The following is a 22306-nucleotide window of genomic DNA, read 5'->3' on the forward strand; positions in this document are numbered from 1 at the left end:
CTTGTAGCTGGCCAGCCCTGAGCCTGTCCATGCTTGGTAAGTGATAGCTCACTTGCCTCAGGACCAGGGGAGGAGAAAGCACAGATTCCTCCAAGAGTCCTCTGTGGACTGAGTCCACACTTCCTGTGCAGCCAGTGACCGTGTCGCAACGCTCCCTTGTCCTTGTCATCCTTCTTCATGTCTTCATTATGTCCCTCTCCACTAAGTCTCTTCCCTCGTCCCAAGCCTACCTTCCCTTCCGGGTCTGTCACCCTTCGATTTTCCTCCTCCAGGTCCTGTTCTAATCCTCGCCCTCAGCCTGACTCCAACTCTCTGCTGGACCCTTTGCTTTCTGCCCCCTTCTCTTTCCTGGCCCCTTTCCCTGTCCTGCCTCCTCCCAGCCCCCTGGCCCTCTCCCCTCAGCCTGGTCACTAAGCAGCAGACGCTGCCTGCGGAGTCTGCGGATGGTCCTTCTCTTCCCTCTGCTCTGAGCGGGGTCCACAGCCAGCGCTCCTGTTGCTCAGAGATGTGGAGGCAGTTGCTAAGAGACAGTGCAACGTCACTACCTGGCCCTCTAGGAAAAAAAAAAAAAGGAGCGAAACCGGGAGAGAGCAGGGGGAGAGAGGGAGGGCAGGGGGAGGAGGGGGAGGCCCGGCGGAAGCCACAAACCCCAGCAGCCTCAGCCCCGGCAGAGTTTCGGGACGAAGCCTCTTGGATTCTGTGAACTTTCTGCTAAGCCATCCTCTCTCTGAGTTCCGTCTCGGGGTGTGCGAAAGAAGGGGGCACAGCACGGGGACTGGAGCCCAGGGAAACCGCCGAGGATGCTGCCCCAGGATCCAGGAGCCATGGAGAAGAGACCGGGGGAGGGGACAAGCCCGGGAGAGGAGCTGTTCTTCTGAACCAGCAAAGCGGGGGATTCCAGGACGAGGGAGGGGGGGCCCCCAGCGTGCTGCAGACGGATGGCTGTGTCCTTGGAACAGAGTGAGTAGTCTGGGGGCGGGGAGGGGTGCAGGGGAGACCCTGTCTCAGGAGCAGGAGTCTGGAGAAGGGCCAGGCAGCTGCTGTCCCAGGGGGCTGGCGCTGAGGCTGGTGCTGAGGATGACGGCAGTGTCGCTGGACCAGGGGCTGCAGGGAGGGCAAGTTAAACGGCAGGTGGACACAGGGAGAGAGGGTGCTCAGAGGACGCCTGTGAGCTGAGACACCAGGGGTGTCCCTGATCCCCCCCCTTACACACGCACGCACACACACACACACACACACACACACACACACACACACGCATACACAGAGCATAGTGTGAGTGTGGGCTCAATTCCCGGTCAGGGGTACAAAGGGAAGTGTGAGGTGTCATGGAGAAGGGTGCTGGGGTTGGGGGGGTATGCCCTGGGAAGGGTGACATGTTGGGGACAGACGGGGAGAGGGATCCGTGAGCGGGAGGCTGGAGGGAACATTGGGGAGATGTGAGCGGAGGACAGGGCAACATAAGGGGGAGTTACCAGAGAGCGATGGATGTATGTGTACGAGAGAGAGAGAGACAGAGAGAGAGAGAGAGACAGAGAGAGAGAGAGAGAGAGGTGGAGTGTAAGTGTATCCGAAAAGGTGTTCCCACAGCCCCAGGATATCCGTGCGTTATTTCTTCGAGAGTTGCTCCAGGGCGGGGTGTTCTGCGCGCTGGGGTGGGGTTGGGAGGGGAAAATGCATCCAGCCCCGGGAGGAACCTGGCAGAGGAGTAGCTGCCGGGCAGGGACGGAGGACGGAAGGGAGGGAGGGTGGGGTGTCTGAGCCCAGTGTCACCCACATCTGAGAGACCGTGGCAGAGAACTTGGTGGCTAGTGGGGAAGAGGAGGGAGAAGGCGGGGGGGGGGGGGGGGGGGGGTTGGGGGGACACCTCGGACAAGGGCCGCCGGAAAGAGAGGGCCTGGATTCTCAGCGTCCATCCGTGCTTGCTTTGTTGACAGAGGGAATCCAGCCTCCGCCTGCTGAGCCGTTAGCCAGAGACACGCTCCCTGGGACAAGTGGCCCCGGCTCTGCCCACTGACCACCCCCCCCAGCCCACGCCTCCTACACTCATGGCTCTTCCCAGCCTCCAGCGACCTGATGGTGGGTGTCCTTTGGGAACATCCCCTTCCAGGGGAGAGAGGCACCTCCCGGGGGACTTCGGTTGCCACTGAGGCCCAGAAGGCCCATGGAGACCCACTGCGCCACGGAATCTCTGCCCAAAGCGCCCACCCCCGCGGACTCCAGCCTGCCGGCCCGTGGGAGGAAAAGCCAGTGACTTGTGGCCTGTGGGAGACACGGAGGCGGCCCCAGCCTGGGACCCGGCTCAAGGCTCTCTGAAGCATCGGCCCAGGAAAGCACCTTTATTCCAGCTCCTTCTCTCCCCGCCTCCCAGCGCTCAGATTAAATGTCCGGCGGTCATGGGCCAAAGGGACACCAAAGGACTGCTGGGCCTTCCGCAGACCCTCTAACAGCACCCCGCTCAACCCCTTCCTGTCTCAAGGTCTGATCATCTGAGCCACGCCTGCGGGGGCGTCACCAGGCTCCAGGAAGGGGCTCCCCGTGGCTCTCCCGGACAGAGCCCTTGCCGCCTTCACCCCAGGGGTGAGCCATGATCCCACGTGCCACAAAGTCCCACCCTCCAGGGGCTGGGGCCTTGATGTAGCCGCCCCGTCCAGCCCCTGGCCCTCCAGATTCCATGGCCCGAACCCGAGCCTGGCCGGGCTCCCCGCGGCTCTGCTGCTGCCTCCCGCCCCCCGACATGGGTGACGGCTGGTCCCAGCTGCCGTGGCCGGGGCCACCGCACCCGGCCGTGCTGCTGGTCTCGCTCCTCCTGGCCGCGGGGGTGATGCCCTCGGAGGCGGGCAGCAGCTGCCCCGTCCTCTGCACGTGCCAGAACCAGGTGGTGGACTGCAGCAGCCAACGGCTCTTCTCCGTGCCCCCCGACGTGCCCAGGGACACCCGCAACCTCAGCCTGGCCCACAACCGCATCGCCGCCGTGCCCCCCGGCTACCTGACGTGCTACATGGAGCTCCGCGTGCTGGACCTGCGCAACAACTCCCTGGTGGCGCTGCCCCCGGGCCTCTTCCTCCACGCCCAGCGCTTGGCACATCTGGATCTGAGCTACAACAACCTCAGCCACGTGCCCGCCGACATGTTCCGGGAGGCGCACGGGCTGGTGCACATCGACCTGAGCCACAACCCGTGGCTGCGCCGGGTGCACCCGCAGGCCTTCCAGGGCCTGCTGCAGCTCCGGGACCTGGACCTCAGCTACGGGGGGCTGGCCTTCCTCAGCCTCGAGGCCCTCGAGGGCCTGCCCGGGCTGGTGTCCCTGCAGATCGGCGGCAACCCCTGGGTGTGCGGCTGCACCATGGAGCCCCTGCTCAAGTGGCTGCGGAACCGGATCCAGCGCTGTCCCGCGGGTAAGTGGGGGGGGAAGGAGGGAGGCCCCTTTTAGGGCGTGGGGATCCCCTAAAAGCCTAAAAGAGGGAGGCTGGCACCTAGGGAGGGGGCCGCCGGCTGGGGCTCACCTGTTTGCCAACCAGCTCTCTTGGGTCATGAAAGCAGCCTCAGCCCTGGAGGGCTGACCTCGCCGATGAGGCAGACAGATAGTAAACAAGAACAGCCAACAATCCTGTTGACTGAACTTCCACCATGACCTCATATTTTGGCATGCGCCGCTCGCTGGACTCCCACTTTTATTATCCTGTTTGACCAGGAAAAATAACTGAGATTGAGAACAATGAAAATCGTTTCCCAGAGACCCTGGCTTAGAAAGCAGAAGCATCTGGGTGGTGATAACTCGAATTGGGAGGTGAAGGGGTGTGTGTGTGTGTGTGTGTGTGTGTGTGTGTGTGTGTGTGTGTGTGTGTGTGTGTGTGTGTGTGTGTGTGTGTGTGTGTGTGTGTGTGTGTGGCGGGGGGACTTCTCAAGCCTGCCTTCTCCTCCACCAGGCTCCATGTTTAGTGTTCTGTATCCTGGGAAAGCTCTCAAAGTAATAAAAAAAGGGCTAACATGAGTTATTTTAGTACTTTACTATCTGTCATGCCCTGATCTGAGCAGGTGATACGTTTTCTGTTCGTATCATCACAAGAGCCACAATGGGAACACACACACACACACACACACACACACACACACACACACACACCAGAAGAGAGAACCCAGGAAGAGCAGTCGAGTTACTTGTCTAGAATCACACAGACACAGATGCTATGGGACCAAGTCAGGAATCAAACCCTGGGCATTTGGCTTCTCTCTGGCTCTAGACTCAGGTTCCAGATGAACTAGAAGGGCTGAGGCTTGAATTCAGACCTCAGCTAAGGGTCTCTGCAGAGTCCTTTAAGACTGGGGCTTAAGGAGAAACAGAAGTAAGGCCATGAAAACAGCCAGTCCCTCTGAGGGTGCACTGGACACCAACTCCCACAGTGGGATGAGCCCTGAGCTCACCCGTGGTGTTCAAGCCGGGCTCCGAGCAAGGCCTCCAGTTCAGCTGTGCCCCTCAGTCCTCAATCACCCCCTCACCCAAACCAGCAAGACAGCTCCGAGCCTTGGCACAAGTCCTCAGACGCAGAAGGACCAGAATAGCTGGGAACATTCTCCCAGGGGCTTTCCCAGGGGCTGGGCTCAGGGTACATTCAGAACGCGCGACGCTGGATGAGGTAGGAGGGAAAGGAGGACTGAGTGGGGAGCCCAGGCCCAAAATAGCTTGGGGGGGCTGTGGGTCACGATTCCAGTGCTTCCACAGCGCTGTGGGAGGAAGTCTCTGGGACCAAAATAGCTGGGGACTGAGATGGGGCGATGATCGGGGGCAGAAGGGGGAGACTGCCTGCCACGAGTTCCACATACTCAAGCATCGCAGGCTCTCCCTGCGGTCCTTCTCTTGAGCACTAGGCCCAACGTGGGCACTCAGGGGCTAGCTTTTTCTGTGGGCTCTTAGAACCTGGCCATCCTTTCAGAAAAGCACAGAGTCCCAGGGCATTGGAGAAGGTCCAAGTTTCCATCCGAGTAGCTTCATGCAGTTCAGGTGAAGAACCTGAGCTTCAGAGGTGGGCAGGGGTGGGGGGTGACTGTTCACAGACCCACAGTGAGAAAATAAGGAGAAATTCAGCTAGGAATCCAGCTCCCTCTTCCTCCAGAGAAGACCCAGCATCAAGTCTCACTCTGGGATCTCTCCTATTGGGATCAAAGAACTAGCCGATATAGGAAGGAAATGTAGGCAATATTGAGCATCCATTTACCTCAACGTCCATTTTTTTATTTTATTTTCTGCCTTTTTCCTCAAGGGATTCTCACTTAATACACATGGGTGCTGATCACATTCTATCAGAGAGAGAGAGAGAAAGAGAGAGACATAAGGATACTGTTGGAATATAATCCAACTGTGATGTTAGTCCCTCAGTTTAGCAGAGATTTTTGCCAGCACCCCCCCTCCAAGAACCCAACCCATACCCCTACTTGTAGCCCACAGAGTCTCTTCAATATCCCCCTGCAGGCCCAAATTTCCTATTATCCCACCAACATCCAACCCACACACAGTAGAATTTGAGGTTTAGCGTTCTCTGATCCTGAACTGAAAGCCTCTTGATGGTCAGCTCCAGAGGAGAGCTTGTCCCAAGCAGGGTCTAAGCTAAAAGTCTCTAGGGTTCTCCTGCAGAGACAGGGTAGGAGACACGTTACCTTCTCCTTCCAAACTTCACCCCCTAATCAAAAAAAAATCCTCTTCCATTTCTCAACAAGTTGGACACAAATCCATCTTTCAACTCTCTCCTCTAAAACTATGCAGTGAATATATAGCATTTGCATGCCACCTCATTTTACAAACTTTTTTACATTGGCCCTTCCATCATGCAAGTTAGATTATTCCTTTTTTTATAAGGCAGAATGTGAGAGCCCAGAAACCCAACTTGAATTGAAAAAGACTTGCTCAGAGCATGCGTCTGATTACTACTTTTTCACTCAATGAAGGGAGGGCTGGTTGCCCAGAAGCCAGTGTCCAGGCACTGTAGTGAGATCTGTGTGCCACTCTCACTCCTGAGATCTGTGTGCCACTCTTACTTCCAAAGCAGAGTGAGATTCAACATCGACTCATCATGCCTTTGTTTAGGAAGCCCTGGAAAATGACAGCAAGGTGGCAAGAACGTGAGTCCCAGTGAAGGAGAATCCCTTCATACAGTAGTCTTTGTGAGAACTTGTCTGAAGAGACCCAATTAGGATAAAATTACCAACATACACTTACACAGATGCATATTGTCCAGCAGAAATATGTCACCTAGGGACTGAAGAGATAGTGCAGAGGTTAAGGTACTTGCCTTGCATGTGCTGACCTGGGTTCAACCCTGAGCATTGTATATGGTCCTCTGAGCCAAAAAATTAATAAAAATATTTCAAATATCTACATATATATGACTCCACAAATCTATGAAACAGAAACTTATTACCTTTGTCATACAAAGAAACCCAAACATTGGTGGTATTAAAATAACTACCACAAGCACATGAGTAGTAAGAGATAATGAAGGGATTGTTGGTGGGGCTGAAGTGATAGCACAGCGGGTAGGGCATTTGCCTTGCACGCGGCCGACCCAGGTTCAATTCCCAGCATCCCATATGGTCCCCCGAGCACCTCCAGGAGTAATTCCTGAATGCAAAGCCAGGAATAACCCCTGAGAATTGCCGGGTGTGACTCAAAAATTTAAATAAATAAATAAAAAGAAGGGATTATTGGAACCCAGGGCCATTGCTCCATAGTCCAACCTCTTACTCCCAAATTCTTTGTATATGGAAAAGTCACATGTGGGGGGTTGGATAGAACCTTTGGAGCCAAACACATCATTCCTTCATGTGTCCACTTCACAAAGATTCACCTAGCTCTTCCATAGACAAAATATTATAACTCTGAAGAGACAAAGGCAAAAGAAAGAACCTCTCAGATCCAAAGGGAAGAGAGAGAGTACACACCCCAACAGACAGTGACACAGACAATGGGGGAAAATGAGGCCCAGAGAAAGAGCTGGGGAGGACTTAAACACAGGGAACTGGGGTGCTACTGGGGAGAACCACACCCAGAGGTGATGGGGGATACTCCTAACTTGGTGCTTAGGGGGACCATGAGTACTGGGTATAGAACACAAGCCTTCTGCATGCAAAGCCCATTGACCCATCTCTCTGGCCCTGGGGTGCTTTTTTCAACGTAGATGGAAGAGAAGGCCTCCCTGATCAGGTGAGAGATGAGCAAAATCCCACAGGAAGTGAGAGACTAAGCAATTCAGAGGCCCAGGGCAAAGCTTGCTGCACACTAGGAGACAGAGGCAGAGCACCCTCCCCACTAAAATGCACGAGGGAATGGGAAAATGAGCACGACATGCAGACGAAAAGAACAATCAGGAGGGCCTTGAAGGAAGTGAGCAAGAATCCTGGGGCCCACCGTGAAGATTCACTCCACAGGAGCTCAGGAGGCTAGGGGGAGGCTGTCTAGCCAAGACTAGGCAGTAAATACTTCATGCTGGAAAGAAAGAACCTCTCAGTCAACTGTTTCTACATGGCTAAAGGGCAGAGGTCCAGAGAACAGTTGAGAGTTTCTCATTAGAGACATGGAGACTGTCCCCCAAGACCCCAGATCCACAACTTGTAGGAGCTATAAATGTTCAGGGCTGTGCCTTAGCTCTCCAGCCCATCATTTCCACATCTGTTAAAAAAAACAGATCAGGCGCATATGCTGCCTGAGCCCATATGTTGCTTGCTCCTATGTGGCCAAGCACATGTGTCACCTGCATGTCCCCTCTTAAGATGTGTACTTTCATGCATTCGTGTCCAGTGCTAGGATGTATGTAGGGGCTCTCTCCACCCTTGGAGAAGCCCACATTCTCTCTTGAGCACGTTACTCTTACTATTCTCTCTTCCACTTATCCCTTCCTCCTTCCCTCAAAAAGCCTCTAAATAAAATCTGTTTACTTCAAAAAAAAAAAAAAGATCAGAAATGCAGGTTACTCTGGGCATTAGAGATGGGAAATAAAACAGATGAGAGCTTAGAAGATCCTCATCACTCCCGAGGTGTGTGTGGCGGGGAGGGGGGCTCCAGTCCATTCTCTCTCACGCACCCTGCGTTGTGTGTTGCAGATTCTCAGCTGGCTGAATGCCGAGGCCCCCCTGAAGTTGAGGGAACCTCCCTTTTCTCCCTCACCGAGGAGAGTTTCAAGGCCTGCCACCTCACCCTGACCCTCGACGATTATCTTTTCATCGCTTTTGTGGGCTTTGTGGTCTCCATCGCATCTGTGGCCACCAACTTCCTCCTGGGCATCACAGCCAACTGTTGCCACCGCTGGAGCAAGGCTAGTGAGGAGGAGGAGATCTAGGGGGCTTCCTGACGGTACTCTGTGCCGCCAGCCACCCCTGCCCTTGACCACTGGATCCCCTTCCTGGGTGCCCAACCTGGCTCTGGGGAGCTCTGTCCCTCTCTGGCAGGGCTCAGGTGAGGTCAGGAAATGAACTCTCGTGTGATCCAGGCACTGTGCGAGGAACCAGGGGTGTTTGGTGAGCGAGCCCCACCGCATCCCTGGCCTCCAGGAACTTCCTTCAAATAGAGGAGAACAACTTGAAAATTACTCCCTTTCCCAAGGTGTTTTTGTCCCCCCCTGAGCACTTCGTTTGGGGTGTTCAGAGGTGGTGTCATCAACCTTGCACAGAAAAGTTCAAGAGGATTGGAGCGAGGGGGGATTTGTGAACTGGGTCCTCAAAACACTTCTGCCTTGTCAAGTAGACAAAAGACCTGCGTGCCAATGATAGATGCCAGAATAGACACGGTGTGTTGAGAACAGTGAAGAGGGAAGTGGCCCAGGACCAAAATTTGCCCTATGATACCTAAACAGTCAGCCCTCAGCATTGCCCGCCACTGCCTCCTGAGGATGGGAACACCTCCATGCCAATCCGCCTTGGTCTCCTCCTACCAGCAGCTACCAGATGAAGTTCCCTCTTGGACTCCCCATGTTCCACCCTGCATGGGGCCTGCTGGTGAGGCCCCAGATAGCAAGCAAAAGAAAGACACCTTCAACTCCCTTTCTCCTACCGATGCCTGACTCAAACACTGGCTGCAGCAGAGAGAAGCGAGCTCAGCTGCAGAGGCAGCCAGAGTCGTGTGGCACCAGGACTGGTCCTGTATGGTACTTCCATCAGGGGATCTCACCATAAAAGCGCACCACGGGCTCCAGCCTTGTCACATGACTGTTCCCAGGCCTGTAGGAGGCAAAAGAGACTCAGTTGTGACTGTAAGAACACTTGCTCTTTTCACCAGCTCACCATGTAAGCAAAAGGATGGGAGATTTTTAGAGCTTTGAAGGACATGATTACCAAGCACTGGCCAGGGGCAGGCACTAGGATGATTCCCTTTTTCTGCACAACGTAGGACATCAGGGTGCACATTGTCATTCCCATTCTACAGATGAGGAAATCAAGGCTCAGAGAAGTCAAGGCTACTTCCTGAGAAAAATGAGTCTCTGCTCTTTCGACGACCCTTATCCGAGCTTGGGGAAGTCAGTTCTCTCTACAACGATCTCGATTAAAACCCCAACCCTGCTGAGGAAGCTCTACACACGAGCCAGGCCCTCTTTCTAGAACTTTTACATCTATAGACTCATTTATCTCAAGATCCACAGCAACACTGCCGGGACGATGGGGGTGGGGGGAGTTATTGTTCCTATTTTTTCAGATGACGTCATTGTACAGAGCTGAGCAACTCATCCCAGGCCATCCAGATTAACCCCAGAAGGAAGGTGACAGGCAGCTCCATTCAGGGAAACTGTGTCTATCCAGTCACTCAAACATCAAGTAACTTCATGGGCAAAGCACAAGTTTCACCGTCGTCGTCGTCATCTGCATCTTCCCCTCCAGTTTCTGCGACGGCTGTAGCTTCCCCGCATTTGTTCAGCACTGGACAGGTCCCGCAGTGCTGCAGCGTCCCTCTCCATTACTTTTCCCAAACCTGTGTGTGACGCAAACCAAACATTGTGACTCCCTTCTGGCATAGGTGGAAAACAGAAACTCAAGAGTGGGTGTGACTTGCCTACGTGACAAGCTGGGACTCAAAACCAGCTGAATTCTCTTCCCAGGGCTTTTCCGGATGCTTGAAATGCCCGGGGAGGCTGGACAAGGAGGCGATGGGAGTCAGCAGCCAGGAGATTGCGTGCTAGGAAATCAGCTCAAGAGAGGGCAGTAAAATTCAGCCGCTGCACACAGAGATGCTCAAGGTAGGGACAATATCAGCCTTTCTGAACCATTGTAGCAGTCACAAAAACCTCTGAGTAGGAAATACTTGCCCGGTGATGTGCGAACCACACATTTGAACTAGTGGGCACAGTAGCTGTCGTGCAAAATATATCAGATGGATGAAACGGGGTGAAGGGGAGCTGGGCTAACTCCTCCCACTCCCACTTCACTGGTCCTTTGTTGTATGAGACAGCAGGGGTAGGGTGAGAACTTCCGCAGGAAAGTGGAAAATGGCAAGGCTTCATCTTACAAGGTTGGGGAGCCTGGCCAGGAGGAGAATTAGAGCTAGGGCTGTCTCCCTTGCACTCCCCTGCTCCCCCCTCCGCATCAGCAGGCTTGCACCACCCCCTAGGGCTTAAAGGAATGAAGGGGAATTATTTACCATCTTCAGAAGTCTTCCCTACTCATGCTTCCCTGAGCTAGTTAACCAAATGAGTGTCCAGAAACTTTACCAGACCTGGGATACTTGAACCTTATGCTCCCTGAGTCCCACATACAACACCTGGGTCAGCGCTCTGCTCCCGTGACGCCTAGAACAGAGCCTTGCTGTTCTTCACTATGTCAGCTTAAAACGCTCGGAGAGGAATCATTAGCGTAATAGTCCTAATACAAATAATCAATCCTCCCATAGAGGGACACCTTAGGCATCTGTAATAACGTCCTAGAGATTCCCGTGTGCTGAAATAAGGGTAATATATTTGAAAATATGTACTTCTCTTCACTAGAACTAGAACCAAACAAGAATTGAACATCCTTGAAGTCCAATGTCCTTTCTTACCAGACTACCTAGCCTCCCCATCCTTTACAAACAACTTTTCTAAGTAGAATACATGGGTTTTCCTGAGTTGATGCTTATCCAGCTACTAGCAGTTTCCCAGCTGACGAAACCAACTCAACAAGAAAAGCCTTCATCTTTCCCACTTTTAAGGAACTTCCTGATTCTCCCCGATACCCCCTCCACTACTCTCTCATGCAGGGCGTCAGAAGTCAGATTCTAGAGTCGTGTTTCTAGACCATCTAGAAGACCTGAGTGGAATTCTTCCACAACTCTGCCAGCCAAGAACCCATGGTGGTGTTCCGACATGGATTCACGAAGTTTTTCCAGCGTGGTTATTACGTAAATGTCGGGGTATCTCTGAGTCCATTTGTGTGTTTGTGAAGTTCTGTGTATGTTGGGACTCCACAAATATGGGAACCATCTCTCTGGGGAGAGGAATTGGGATTTATTCTCTGACACTCTCTTCCACTGTCTGTTACTATTATGTCTTCTAGGATAGAATTCTATGAGGGTTGGAGTAGGGAAAACTGCTCAGCAGTATACGCAGCCTAAGAACAGTTTGATTGGTTCCCTTATTCCCTGCCTCTCAGAGAGTTGCCCTTATTCCAGAAGTTTCTTTCCCACTCATGTCAGGCTGTAAAAGCAGAGTTAATCAACGAGGCTTTGACAGTCAATGTCTGGACTAAGACATTTTTTTCAATGCAAAACCTCCCATCCGTATTATAACACCGTTACTTCTGCCCATCCTCAGAGAAGCCTTCACCTGTTTCTCTCCATCACTACAGAGATGCAGTGTACCTGACCAAAAGATATTACCAGAGTCAATGGTTCCTTTCAAGGAAGTTGACTTATGGAATTTGAGCGTACACAAATTTCTCTTCAATCATCCAGGAAGTCTTACCCACCTCACCTTTGTCCCTGTAGATGTCTTTGTGGCTATCACGATGACATTCTTTCCAGCTCTGTAACAAGAGGTAGGCTTCTTTTCTCAGAGGAATGGCTTCCAGAGGCTAAAGAAATTTTTCCGCTCTCCACGCCTCAGAAGGAGGCAAAGGGAACAAAGGGAGGCAAACAACAGGGTCCTTGTACATCACCACCGTGTTTGCTACCCCTGGGTCAGGGGTCCCGGGTCCACAGAAGCTCTCCGTTTTTCTAAGCATTGTCCCGTGGAATGTTGATGTCGGGGAGTGGGAGGGCGGGGGAGGGCAGGGGCAAGGGAAGATGCCAACCTTTGTATGGAGATGATTTTATAACCATGCAATTTTGTAACTGTGAAGAATTTTTCATAAATGTACATTACTAATAAAGAATGTATAGTTTAACAAATTTTCTAAAGAGGTTTGAAGAGGAGGGGAAGGGAGGGAGGCAGGGAAAGAAAAGAACCAGGCAGAAATAAGAGAAGGGGTGCCAAAATGTACACAGAAAAAAGGTCTATGGGGAGGGAGTCGATGGGAATCATTAGGAGAGGTGCCAGCCAAGGAGGGGCATGAGTGGGTGTCGAAGGAACATCGCAGAAGCATATTTCCACCAGGCAAAAAGAATATGCATGTGTCTGAATGCACACACCCCTGTGTGTAGGCATATTTTGGTGCCTGGAGTTGCACAAAAAAGAGAGCATATGTCTTATACATGTTGATGTTTGCAGTTTGGGTCAACCAAAAAACATGCCAAGGAAAGTGGGTGTGCCTGCCTCGTTTGCTTCGCTAGGGAGTGTGTGCAGTGAGTTGGCCCATGCCAGCCACATTGGTAAGCCCAGACACACAGGTCAGCCAGAACTGTAACTGCCCGGTGCAGAGGCCAGACGAGGCCATTCCTGACAGGCTCAGTCTCTGTTCTCAGAGTGAGTGATGAAAGGATGTTGGATATTGTAAACGCTGCCTACACTTCGTTGGAAAGCAGAAGATGGAGCACTGTACTTTGGGAACAAGGATGGGGAGTAGGAATAAGCAACAAAGCATCCTCTCTAAGCCTATTGGCTCATTTTTATCCCACTATGCTAAAGAGGAAGCAGTTCTCAGGAGGGAGTGGTTCCTTTCTCCGTACATATATTTCACCTTCCTCCATTCCTCTTACTGCAGCTGCCACAGGTACAGATCAGTAATGCATTTCCAGAGTCAGGTCATTAACGGAAGCCCTGATACTGACTCAGAACACTGGGATGAGCACCCAGGACCACGCCAAGTTTTCTAGAGTAGGGGTGGAGTAATAGTACATCAGATAGGGCGTTTGCCTTGCACGTGGCCAACTCGAGTTCAATCCCCAGGATCCCATATGGTCCCCCATGCACCACCAGGAGTAATTCCTGAGTGCAGAGCCTGGGGTAACCCCTGAGCATCACTGGGTGTGACCCAAAAAGAAAAGAAAAAACACACAAATTTTCTAGAGTAGACTGGGGAGAGGCAAAATCTTCCTCCCAAAATTGCTCAACAAAAGCAAGGGTCATGAAATCGGCGGCTATCTCAAAGAAACACAGACTGTGCACAAGAGTTCTCTCATTCTCATTCAGGGTTATCAGAACCAAGCAGCTTAGTGGTACCAAGCAACTTCAGTGCCAGGCGAAGGACAATGATGATGAAACGTTTTATTGGGTTCCTGTTGTGTACCAGACACTTTGCCCATCACTGTACACTAATTCACTTCGTTTTCACAACAACCTAAGATAGGGTGCTATCATTGTAGCCACTTCCAGAAGAGAGAACTGAGGCTCAGATAAGGTCAAAAATCAAGGCTAAGAAGGCAAGTAACTGTAAATCCGGGAGCTGGAGAGATGGTACAGGGTTTACAGCACATACCTTGTATACAGCCAATTCCAGATTGATCTCCAGCCCCATGTAGTGCCCTGAGCATCACTGGGTAGAGTGGAGGCTCCAGATGCTACCAGGTATGGCCCTGGATGACTCCAGGCACCATTTGAGTGTCCGGGGCAGTCCCCCACATCGCAAGACCCAAACAGCACCACATCCTGAGGCCTTTGCATTGAACTCCCAATCTGTTGGCCTGAGATCATTAGGACAGGTGGTGCCCAACCCTTCTGAACACTTCTTGGGAGGCCCAAAAGAGAGAGTAGTTGATCTGAGTTTAAGCACGTTGCAGTGTGCTTAAAAGACTAAATAACTTCAGATGAGAAGAGTAGAAGCATGAAAGAAAATCCAAGTTTAAACATAAGCTTTTAGCCACGGTGGTCCTCTAGAATTGCTTGGTGCAAAGAAAATTGGAGAGACTAGCAAAAGCGAACATATTTCCTGTGTGTTTCATTACGGATAGCTTTGATTATTGCCTTGATCCAGGTAAGCCAATTATGAAACAGTTGGTCCTAAAATAACAGCAGGGTTAAGATGCATTGATTGGGTTATTTATCATAATAAAGACTTATTCCCACTCTTGTTCCATTCCAGTGCATGTCAGAGTCTGCTCCATGTGGCAACTCAGGCACTCAGGATCTCTCTAGTGGCTCAGTCATCCCAGTTATTCCCCTGTGAGCAAAGGATAACAGTTATCACAGTTATTCCCCTGTGAGCAAAGCCAGCACCAAATGCAAAAGCACCCAAGGATGCAGAACCCTCTGGCAAGTCTCCTTGTGGTCCAGTGACCTCAAATAAAAGTTACTCCCCGACCCCCTGCACACAAACCCACTTTGCCATGGCCCATGGGGGCAAAGTAGCAGTTCCATTAAAACCCTATGTGGGGGGCTGGAGTGATAGCACAGCGGGTAGGGCGTTTGCCTTGCACGTGGCCGACCCAGGTTGGAATCCCAGCATCCCATATGGTCCCCTGAGCACCGCCAGGGGTGATTCCTGAGTGCAGAGCCAGGAGTGACCCTGTGCATCGCCGGGTGTGATCCAAAAAGAAAAAAAAAAACCTATGTGGAAGGGGGAGAAACAAACTCACCAGCTGTCACAGTTCCTGGCAGGAGAGTGTCCACAAGGCCTCAGCTCAGGTTCTTTTAGTAGGTGCTTTCTAAAAATAAAAAAATAAAAACTCTGGGGGCCGGAGCGATAGTCAGCAGGTAGGGCGTTTGCCTTGCATGCGTACCACCTGGGTTCAATTCTTGGCATCCCATACGGTCCCCCAAGCACCACCAGGAGCAATTCCTGAGTGCAGAGCCAGGAGTAACCCCTGAACATCTCTGGGTGTGACCCAAAAAGCAAAAGAAAAAAAAAGAAAAAATAAGAGTAAAACTCCTCCTTTGCTCGCTGTAACCTATGATTCTTTCCTCTTGGACTGTCTCCTTGTTCCATTCACTGTCTACTATAGTCATGTGTACAGTGGGAATTGGGGAGTCTTCATGGGGGATCGGGGCCAGAAGTTGTTACCCAATTTCTTCAAGAAACCTCCTGCTGGTAAAAGCGTGCAAACTTCAAATTTGGCTTAGGTCTCTAAAGTCAAAGGTTTTTTGATGTAATGGCTTTTTAATCATTCACCTTACTTAAAATTTTGATGTTTTTTTTTTCTCTGTTTACTGCCACTAATGATGGGTCTCATTCCCCTGACCCTGAAAGAGCCTCCCATGCAGCACCGTTGGGAAGGATGAGTAAGGAGAGGCTTCTAAAATCTCAGGGCTAGGACGAATGGATACATTACTGAGACCACTCGAGAAAATCGACGATCAACGAGATGATGATGATGATAATGATGATGATGATGACTTCCACTAAGCTCCACATATTATACATACAGCAGTCTTTCCTCAAAAAGATTTCCAAAGACTGGAATTGTGACTCAGCATACGTCTCCTGTGTGCAAGGCCCTGGGTTTTATTCAGGGGGCATCACTCAAGAGGTGTTCAGGAGGCCTGAGCACCACTCCCAGTTATTCTAAGCAACCCAGGCTAGAAGTTCAATCTGAGGGTTGGACAATGCAGCATTGATCAGGACCTGAGGTGCCGAGGATTCCCCAGGCCACTAAGTAACCCCTAGCATTATTGTTGAGGGAACCCACACCCATCAGTGCTAGGGAACTTCCGGGGCAGCACCCATTGGTTCTCAGGAACCTCCAGGGCCATTCCCAGCAGTGCCGGAGACCTCCAAGACCCCACCCAGTGGGGATCAATAGGGGTCTCAGGAGTTTCACCCCGCAACGTTCTGGAACCCTGTGGGGTGTAAGTTAAGCCAGGGTTGTCACATGCAAGACACGTGCCCTAACCCCTGTTCTATCTCTCCAGCAACCAACATCTGATATAATCTGACTTACTTCCCATGGAAAGCTCTCAAGTCTGTTTGGCCAAGTTAATGCAGGGAAGGTCTCGTGGAATCAATCCATTAAACATGCCCAGAAGTGCCATGACCTCTGCACCACTGTCTCTCCTGCCACAGTGACCCCCTCCCTAGACCTGGTTCCCTCTGTGCCACCCACACTTCACTCACCCACCCCCACCCCAGCCATCCCTCACTTCCCATCTCTCTCAGTGAGTTTCCAAGGCTACAGTCCTTATAAACAATAGTAAGCCTCCCCTAACCTGCTCACCCAAAGGGCACCTTGGGGGGTCTAAGAAAGATAAAAGGTTCCCCAAGACTGTGCTGAATAACTGACTGCCCTGTGTCCATCCCTCTGAACTGTGAACTCTACACTAAGGCTTAGCTCTTGTCTAAGCGTTTCACTGTTTGGGAAACGCTTTTGCTCGCTGCCACTCAAGCTCTTCAGGGTCTGAGCTCTGACTATCCCCCTTCAATACCTCTCTTAAGGCGAACTAAAACAGAAGTTATTCTTATTCCTGTTTGTTTCCACTCCGTTGACTTATTTTAACTGAAAACGTTGAGTGGGTGGTGTTGTTGGAAGCCTTTTCCAGTTCGCTCTCTTATCAGTTAGATCTAGAAACAGTTTGCTTTTCCAAATTTTCATGTTTCAGATATTTATCTTGTTCTTCCTTTTCATATTTACTTTCAAACTCATTCAAATATGAGTGACCTGATTTAGATGGATTGGGAAGCAAGACCAAAAACACTTGATGCACATAAAACAATCAGGCACCATGAATTTCACCAAGGGAATGAACCTCCTCACTGGAAATGTTCACTGGGTTGTGTGGCAAGGAAACTCGGGGGAAATTGCCTAAGATATTAGCAGAAATTAGAAACCAGCTCAAACTTTTGACTAGGCTATTCAAGGCTCAGAACGTCTACCCTGAAGCATTACTTCCAGGATTAGCTTATCGTTAAAGGAATGAGAAATGGATTGGAGCAAGTTCCAACCTATGGATGGAGGTTTGAGGCTATCCTCAGAGAGAGAATTGTGGTCCTTGTCTTGCCACTACTCATTGCCACCCACCCACGAGCTAGGGGAGACACAGATCATAAATAAAAACACCACTCAGAATGAATCAGTAGTCAGAGATCCCTGGGTGTGGAAATTTATAGCCAAAGTTATGGAAATAACTTCATGATGAACTCTAAGCAGGTCACAAGTTCTATTCCCACGTGAAGAAAGTTTGAGCTTCCACTAATTCAAATATTTTGATTTTCATTATGCGGCCCCAAGGGAGTCCTGTAACTGCTCCATCTCTGTCCCCTCTCCTGGAAGAACCTCCCCTTGAGAAATTCCATTAGAAAGATGTTTGTCCCAATGTGGTAAAGCCCTCACATATGAAAAAGTCTACCCTGGAAAGATCAAAATAGTAGAAATTTGACCAAAGAATGCTGTTCTTCTCCTTCTCTTGATTATTGGTTCTAAGCCATAAATATTCCACATGGAGGACAGTCGGGACTCTCAGTCTATGAGAACCACCTATTGGGTGGCTGAGAGCCCCCCTGGGAGCCCCTCCCAAAGCTTTTTCTCTCTTATTTCCATCTCTGCTTACCCAGGGCGGGTCCCCCACACCTTCTAGCACTGAGTGTAAGGCAATGAATGGGAAGTCCCTGCCCTGGGAACTACAAGGTCAAGAGTGAGAATAGAGGTAGATTAGACAATCATCATCATCACTGTCATCCTGTTGTTCATTAATTTATTCGAGCGGGCGTCAGTAACGTCTCCATTCGTCCCAGCCCTGAGATTTTAGCAGCCTCTCTTTACTCGTCTTTCCCAACAATTGGAGGCTTCTTTCAGGGTCAGGGGAATGAGACCTGTTATTATTACTGTTTTTGACATATCGAATACACCATGGGGAGCTCGCCAGTATCCCGTGCAGGAGGGATACTCTTGGTAGCTTTCCGAGTTCTCTGAGAGGCAGATATATTTATTTCCCTCTATGATAATGCAGAATGGTGCAGAAATATGTTAACTCATATGTGAGATTAGACAATGGGCAAGAAAAATAAATGATTACAGACCATGATAAGTGTTGCCAAGGAAAGGCAGGGGTTTGAAAAGGGCTGCTCTGATCCAGCAGATCTGTGGGCCCTGGCCAGACTCCACGTTTAATGTAAATGTCAGAGGAAACCCCAGGACAGTTGGAAGCAAAGGGCATGACCTGATTATGTGTTCAAAGACCATTCCGGATGCTACATGGGAACTCTTCAAAAGGTGGCAAAGAACACGCTGAGACCCCCAGGAGGGGCCTTCTGCACGAGTCCAGATGAAAGGTGTTCACACAAGTCCTGGGGATGACGGAGACAGATGCAGGGTGAGGTTTCCGGAGCAGAATAAATTTCGGGTACTGTTTGACACGGGGAGAGCGACCCTAAGAGGACCCAGGGTAACTCCTACCTTTTTGGTAAGTCAGCCGGAGCTAGGCTCCGTCAGCTCCACAAAGCAGAAAGTCTGGCTCAATGGCAGGAGAAAAAGAAATTAAAAATCAGACCACAATCAGCAAGGCAGAACCCTGATGAGCACGTTGGGAAGGGGAAGGGAGGAAGCCGATACACAAACAAATTCATAATCTCAGGAAACAGGTCAAACAGAGGAACCCTGCGCAGGGGGAGAAAAATACTTCTACACCCAAGTTGATTTTAAATACTTTCTCACTCCACAATCCCAGACAGCCTTCACCAGCCACCCCGGATCCGCTGGAATCCTCCTGATCAAATGTGTATGATTAGCAGATTTTTCCAGAGACTTGCATGTGTGCAGCAAGGCACTGGAGACCAGCCATCTGAAGGGGCTTCCTCAAAGGGAAGACCCGCCATCTGAAGGGACTTTCTTGAAGGGATGCGTCAGGCCTCCTTGGCTGGGAGAAGGAAGCCAGTCCGGGAAATGTCTTATTTGAGATGGGCCCCAATCCGTTTGAACTGGGAATAGCGCGTGGACTTAAATCAAGAAAAAATGGGAACAAACAGCTTGTCCTCCTCTTCAGCGTGGAATGAAAGGCAATGGGGACAGCCGGGGCCTCTGGGATGACGCTTGCACTGAGAACATCACACCCACTGCCCACCTCTGCGCAGAACCCACAGCACACAGTGCTCCAAGCTCTCTCACTCTCTCTCCTGCAGCGACGACGCACTGCCGCCCCAGGAGGTAGCTGCTTCTGAGAAACACACCACATTGTCAAGAACAGGGATGAGGGAGCCACGGAGCCTAAGCACCAATCCTAGATCTGGGCCAGAGGCATGGTATAGAGGTTTAGAGCAACCTACCTTGCAAGCATCAGGTTTCGAGTTCAAATCCCCGGTATCCCACAGGCGCCAAGCGACATCTTGGCCACTCCACTGTTTGAATCCATCAGCTCTGTGAACCCTGACGCCACCTGTGATCCCAGCAGGGGTGCAGCCAGGCATGTGTGAGCACCTCAAACAGGAGAGTCGTACCCAGCAAGCACAAGAAAGAAAGAAAAAAAAATTCTTTTTGAAATATGTGTGAGTTCCCTGGCCAGGAAGTGTGACCTCTAGAGTTCTGGGGGTGGGGGGGGGATTATATGTGTGTGTGTGTGTGTGTGTGTGTGTGTGTGTGTGTGTGTGTTTTCGAGCACCTCAGTGACCCCTAACAAGAACCACCACCTTAGCGTCTGGGCCTCCACTAAGTGTGAGCCCCAGCAAGCATGGATACTAAAGGAGTGTGAATCTCAGGGAGTACCTAGCATGTGAGCACCTGGTGAGTGGGTCCCTGGGTGAGCACCACAGCTGGAAATATACCCTAGATTGGCGCATGAATGACCTGCTCACCCCTGCCCCCATCATCACAACAGCAACCAAAGAAAGAAAGGGGAAGAGAATTTTAAAAAATCCTCAAGTTGCCAGACGTGCCCCCCTGGGGTGGGTGGTACCATCTCTTTGAGTCTGAGTTTCTCTGACTGTGGTTTTGAAGGCATTAAGTCTGTTCAGATATATAAGGTGCTTAGAACAGTGCCTGGCTCCGGAGCACAGAGGGATCACTCAGTTTAGCGATAGCAATGCCTCTGAGCTCCCCTTTGTGTCGAGAAAGAAGCAGCAGCTGAGTGAATTTTAAGTAACTTGTCTAGCATCGCTGTGTTAAAATGCGACAAAAGCTAGGACTCCTGCCCACGTCTGCTCTTTAGACCCACGTGCCAAACCACTATCATAGACCAGATCCGTCGGTCTCGGGTTTGTGGTTGTTTTTCTTCTTCCCTTTGTTTTTATAGTTGTGGCCGCAGCTGCTATAATGTCCGGGGTCACATACTTGGCTCTTGTCCATGGGTGATCACACCCATCATTGTGGTGGTAGCCAGAGTCGCAAAAGGCAATCACGCTCGGCCCATGGGTGGTGCCAGGGGTCAGACTGGAAGTCTTGGGCCTGCCGGGCTGTTGCTTCAACACTGAGCTCATCTCTCAGCCCCAGAGAAATCATTGTGGCTAGTTGGGATGGTGAGTCTCAGGATATGGGTTCGAGGCACACCCCACACTGATTACGGTCTGCCCTATGACTCAACTGGACCAAAGAAAGATAACAGGAGTTATGACAGTTCCAGACTTAATTCTCAAGAAGTCCTGGCAATTTCCTGAAGAAAGCCCTGCTTGTGTGCCTGGTGCCCTCAAAGGCTGGCTACTCCTTGGATTTCGGGAGGTCCACGTGGAGAAAGGGAGGTTTCTCTATGTCGTGGAGTGAATGAGCCCAACTTTCCTGCCCTGCCCTCCAGGCACTAGACTTATAGGTGCATCTACTTGGAATTCCCCAGTGCCAGCCACCCTCAGGTCCCAAACAGGACCAGCAAACGGACTCTCCAGCCAAGCTACCCAAATATCAGCTGTTAAATTACTTATGGAGATCATTAGGTGAAGAATTTTTAATGCCCCAATCGTCTTTTAATGCTGTCATCGTGCCAAGCCTAAATCTGCAATGCTTCAAGGTTAAGAAATCAAAACTTATGGCTGGGATTTTACTCGAGGGTTAAACCAAATACCTGATGTGTACAAGACCCTAGTGCCCTGCTTAGCTCTCCAAGTACTACGGAGTGTAGCTCAGAGCGCTGCTGGGCTAGAGCAAACACCAAAGGAGTGGCTCCCATGGGAACACCTCCACAGCAGTAATATGGGGGCCAGCAGAGTGGGGTGGATGGAAACTAAGGGGCTTCATACAGCGGGTGAGGTGCTTAATTTGCATGCTGCCAACCTGAGTTTGATCCCCAGCACCATGAGTCTATCCTGAAACCCACCAGGAGTGATCCCTGAACACAGCCGAGTATGGCCCCAAAACAACCAAATACAATAAATAAATAAATATAAATTAAAAACAACCAATCCCAAAGAGCCAAGTAGCAACCAGGCTTTCCTAAATAAGGGAACTCCGAAATTGACAGCCAATCAAATCGTTTCTCTGCTTAGCTTCTGGATCTTCTCTGTGCAAGTTTTCTATCTAGTTCCCGCTGTCGGGGACGCTCTTAACCAAGTTTGGTTTGGCAACACCCATTCCCGATGAGTTTTTTTATCAACAAATAAGAACTTTTTTAAACTGGTGTGTGCCTCTGTGTAACTTTTAACATAACTAACTTATTGCTTCAAGTCTGTACATTTAGAGATGTTTATTATACAAAGAAACACAATTGTGGGGCTGGAGCGATAGCACAGCGGGTAGGGCATTTGACTTGCGAGCGGCCGACCCGGATTCGATTCCCAGCATCCCATATGGTCCCCTGAGCACCGCTAGGAGTGATTCCTGAGTGCAGAGCCAGGAGTAACCCCTGTGCATCGCCGGGTGTGACCCAAAAAAAAAAAGCAAAAAAAAAAAGAAACACGATTGTAACCATAAGGAAAAGGCAGTGGGGGGCGGGGGGGAAGTGTGTCCACAATGTAAGGCTGAACCCCAGAGTGGCCATCGCATCCCAGAAACTAGCTGTGCCATGAATCAAAGGCTCTATTCCAGGGTCCAGCCATCCAGGTTTACATCCTGCTGCCATATCATGTATAGCCATGACCCCCTGGCTCTCTTGACAGTGGGGGTCCTGTCTATATCAAAGGGATCCAAAGATCT

General features: G+C 50.8%; 1 protein-coding gene and 1 long non-coding RNA gene across 4 annotated transcripts in view; one reads left to right on the forward strand and one right to left on the reverse strand.

Moving 5' to 3' along the window:
- The first annotated feature begins 598 nt into the window (after nt 1-598).
- On the forward strand, nt 599-12203 carry LRRC55 (leucine rich repeat containing 55). Of its 2 annotated transcripts, XR_008630666.1 has the most exons (4): nt 599-960; nt 1938-3398; nt 8095-10217; nt 11213-12203. XR_008630666.1 is itself a non-coding variant. In XM_055141726.1 (3 exons), exons 2-3 carry the CDS (start codon nt 2675-2677, stop codon nt 8328-8330), a joined length of 960 nt encoding a protein of 319 aa, XP_054997701.1. In that variant the 5' UTR covers nt 599-960; nt 1938-2674; the 3' UTR covers nt 8331-12203. The 2 variants fall into 2 exon arrangements, 1 of the variants encoding a protein (XP_054997701.1); XM_055141726.1 differs by having other exon boundaries at nt 8095-12203.
- Nucleotides 8605-22306, reverse strand: part of LOC129405572 (uncharacterized) — a 47889-nt gene continuing 34187 nt past the window's right edge. The window contains exons 3-4 of one of the 2 annotated variants that reach the window (XR_008630668.1): nt 14903-14971; nt 8605-14487 (exon numbers count right to left, since the gene is read on the reverse strand). This is a non-coding gene — a long non-coding RNA (uncharacterized LOC129405572). Of the gene's footprint in view, nt 14972-22306 lie in introns of both variants that reach the window. The other variant, XR_008630667.1, reaches the window with a different exon arrangement.

The sequence above is a fragment of the Sorex araneus genome, chromosome 6, assembly GCF_027595985.1.
Source record: "Sorex araneus isolate mSorAra2 chromosome 6, mSorAra2.pri, whole genome shotgun sequence".
Taxonomy (NCBI): Eukaryota; Metazoa; Chordata; class Mammalia; order Eulipotyphla; family Soricidae; genus Sorex; species Sorex araneus.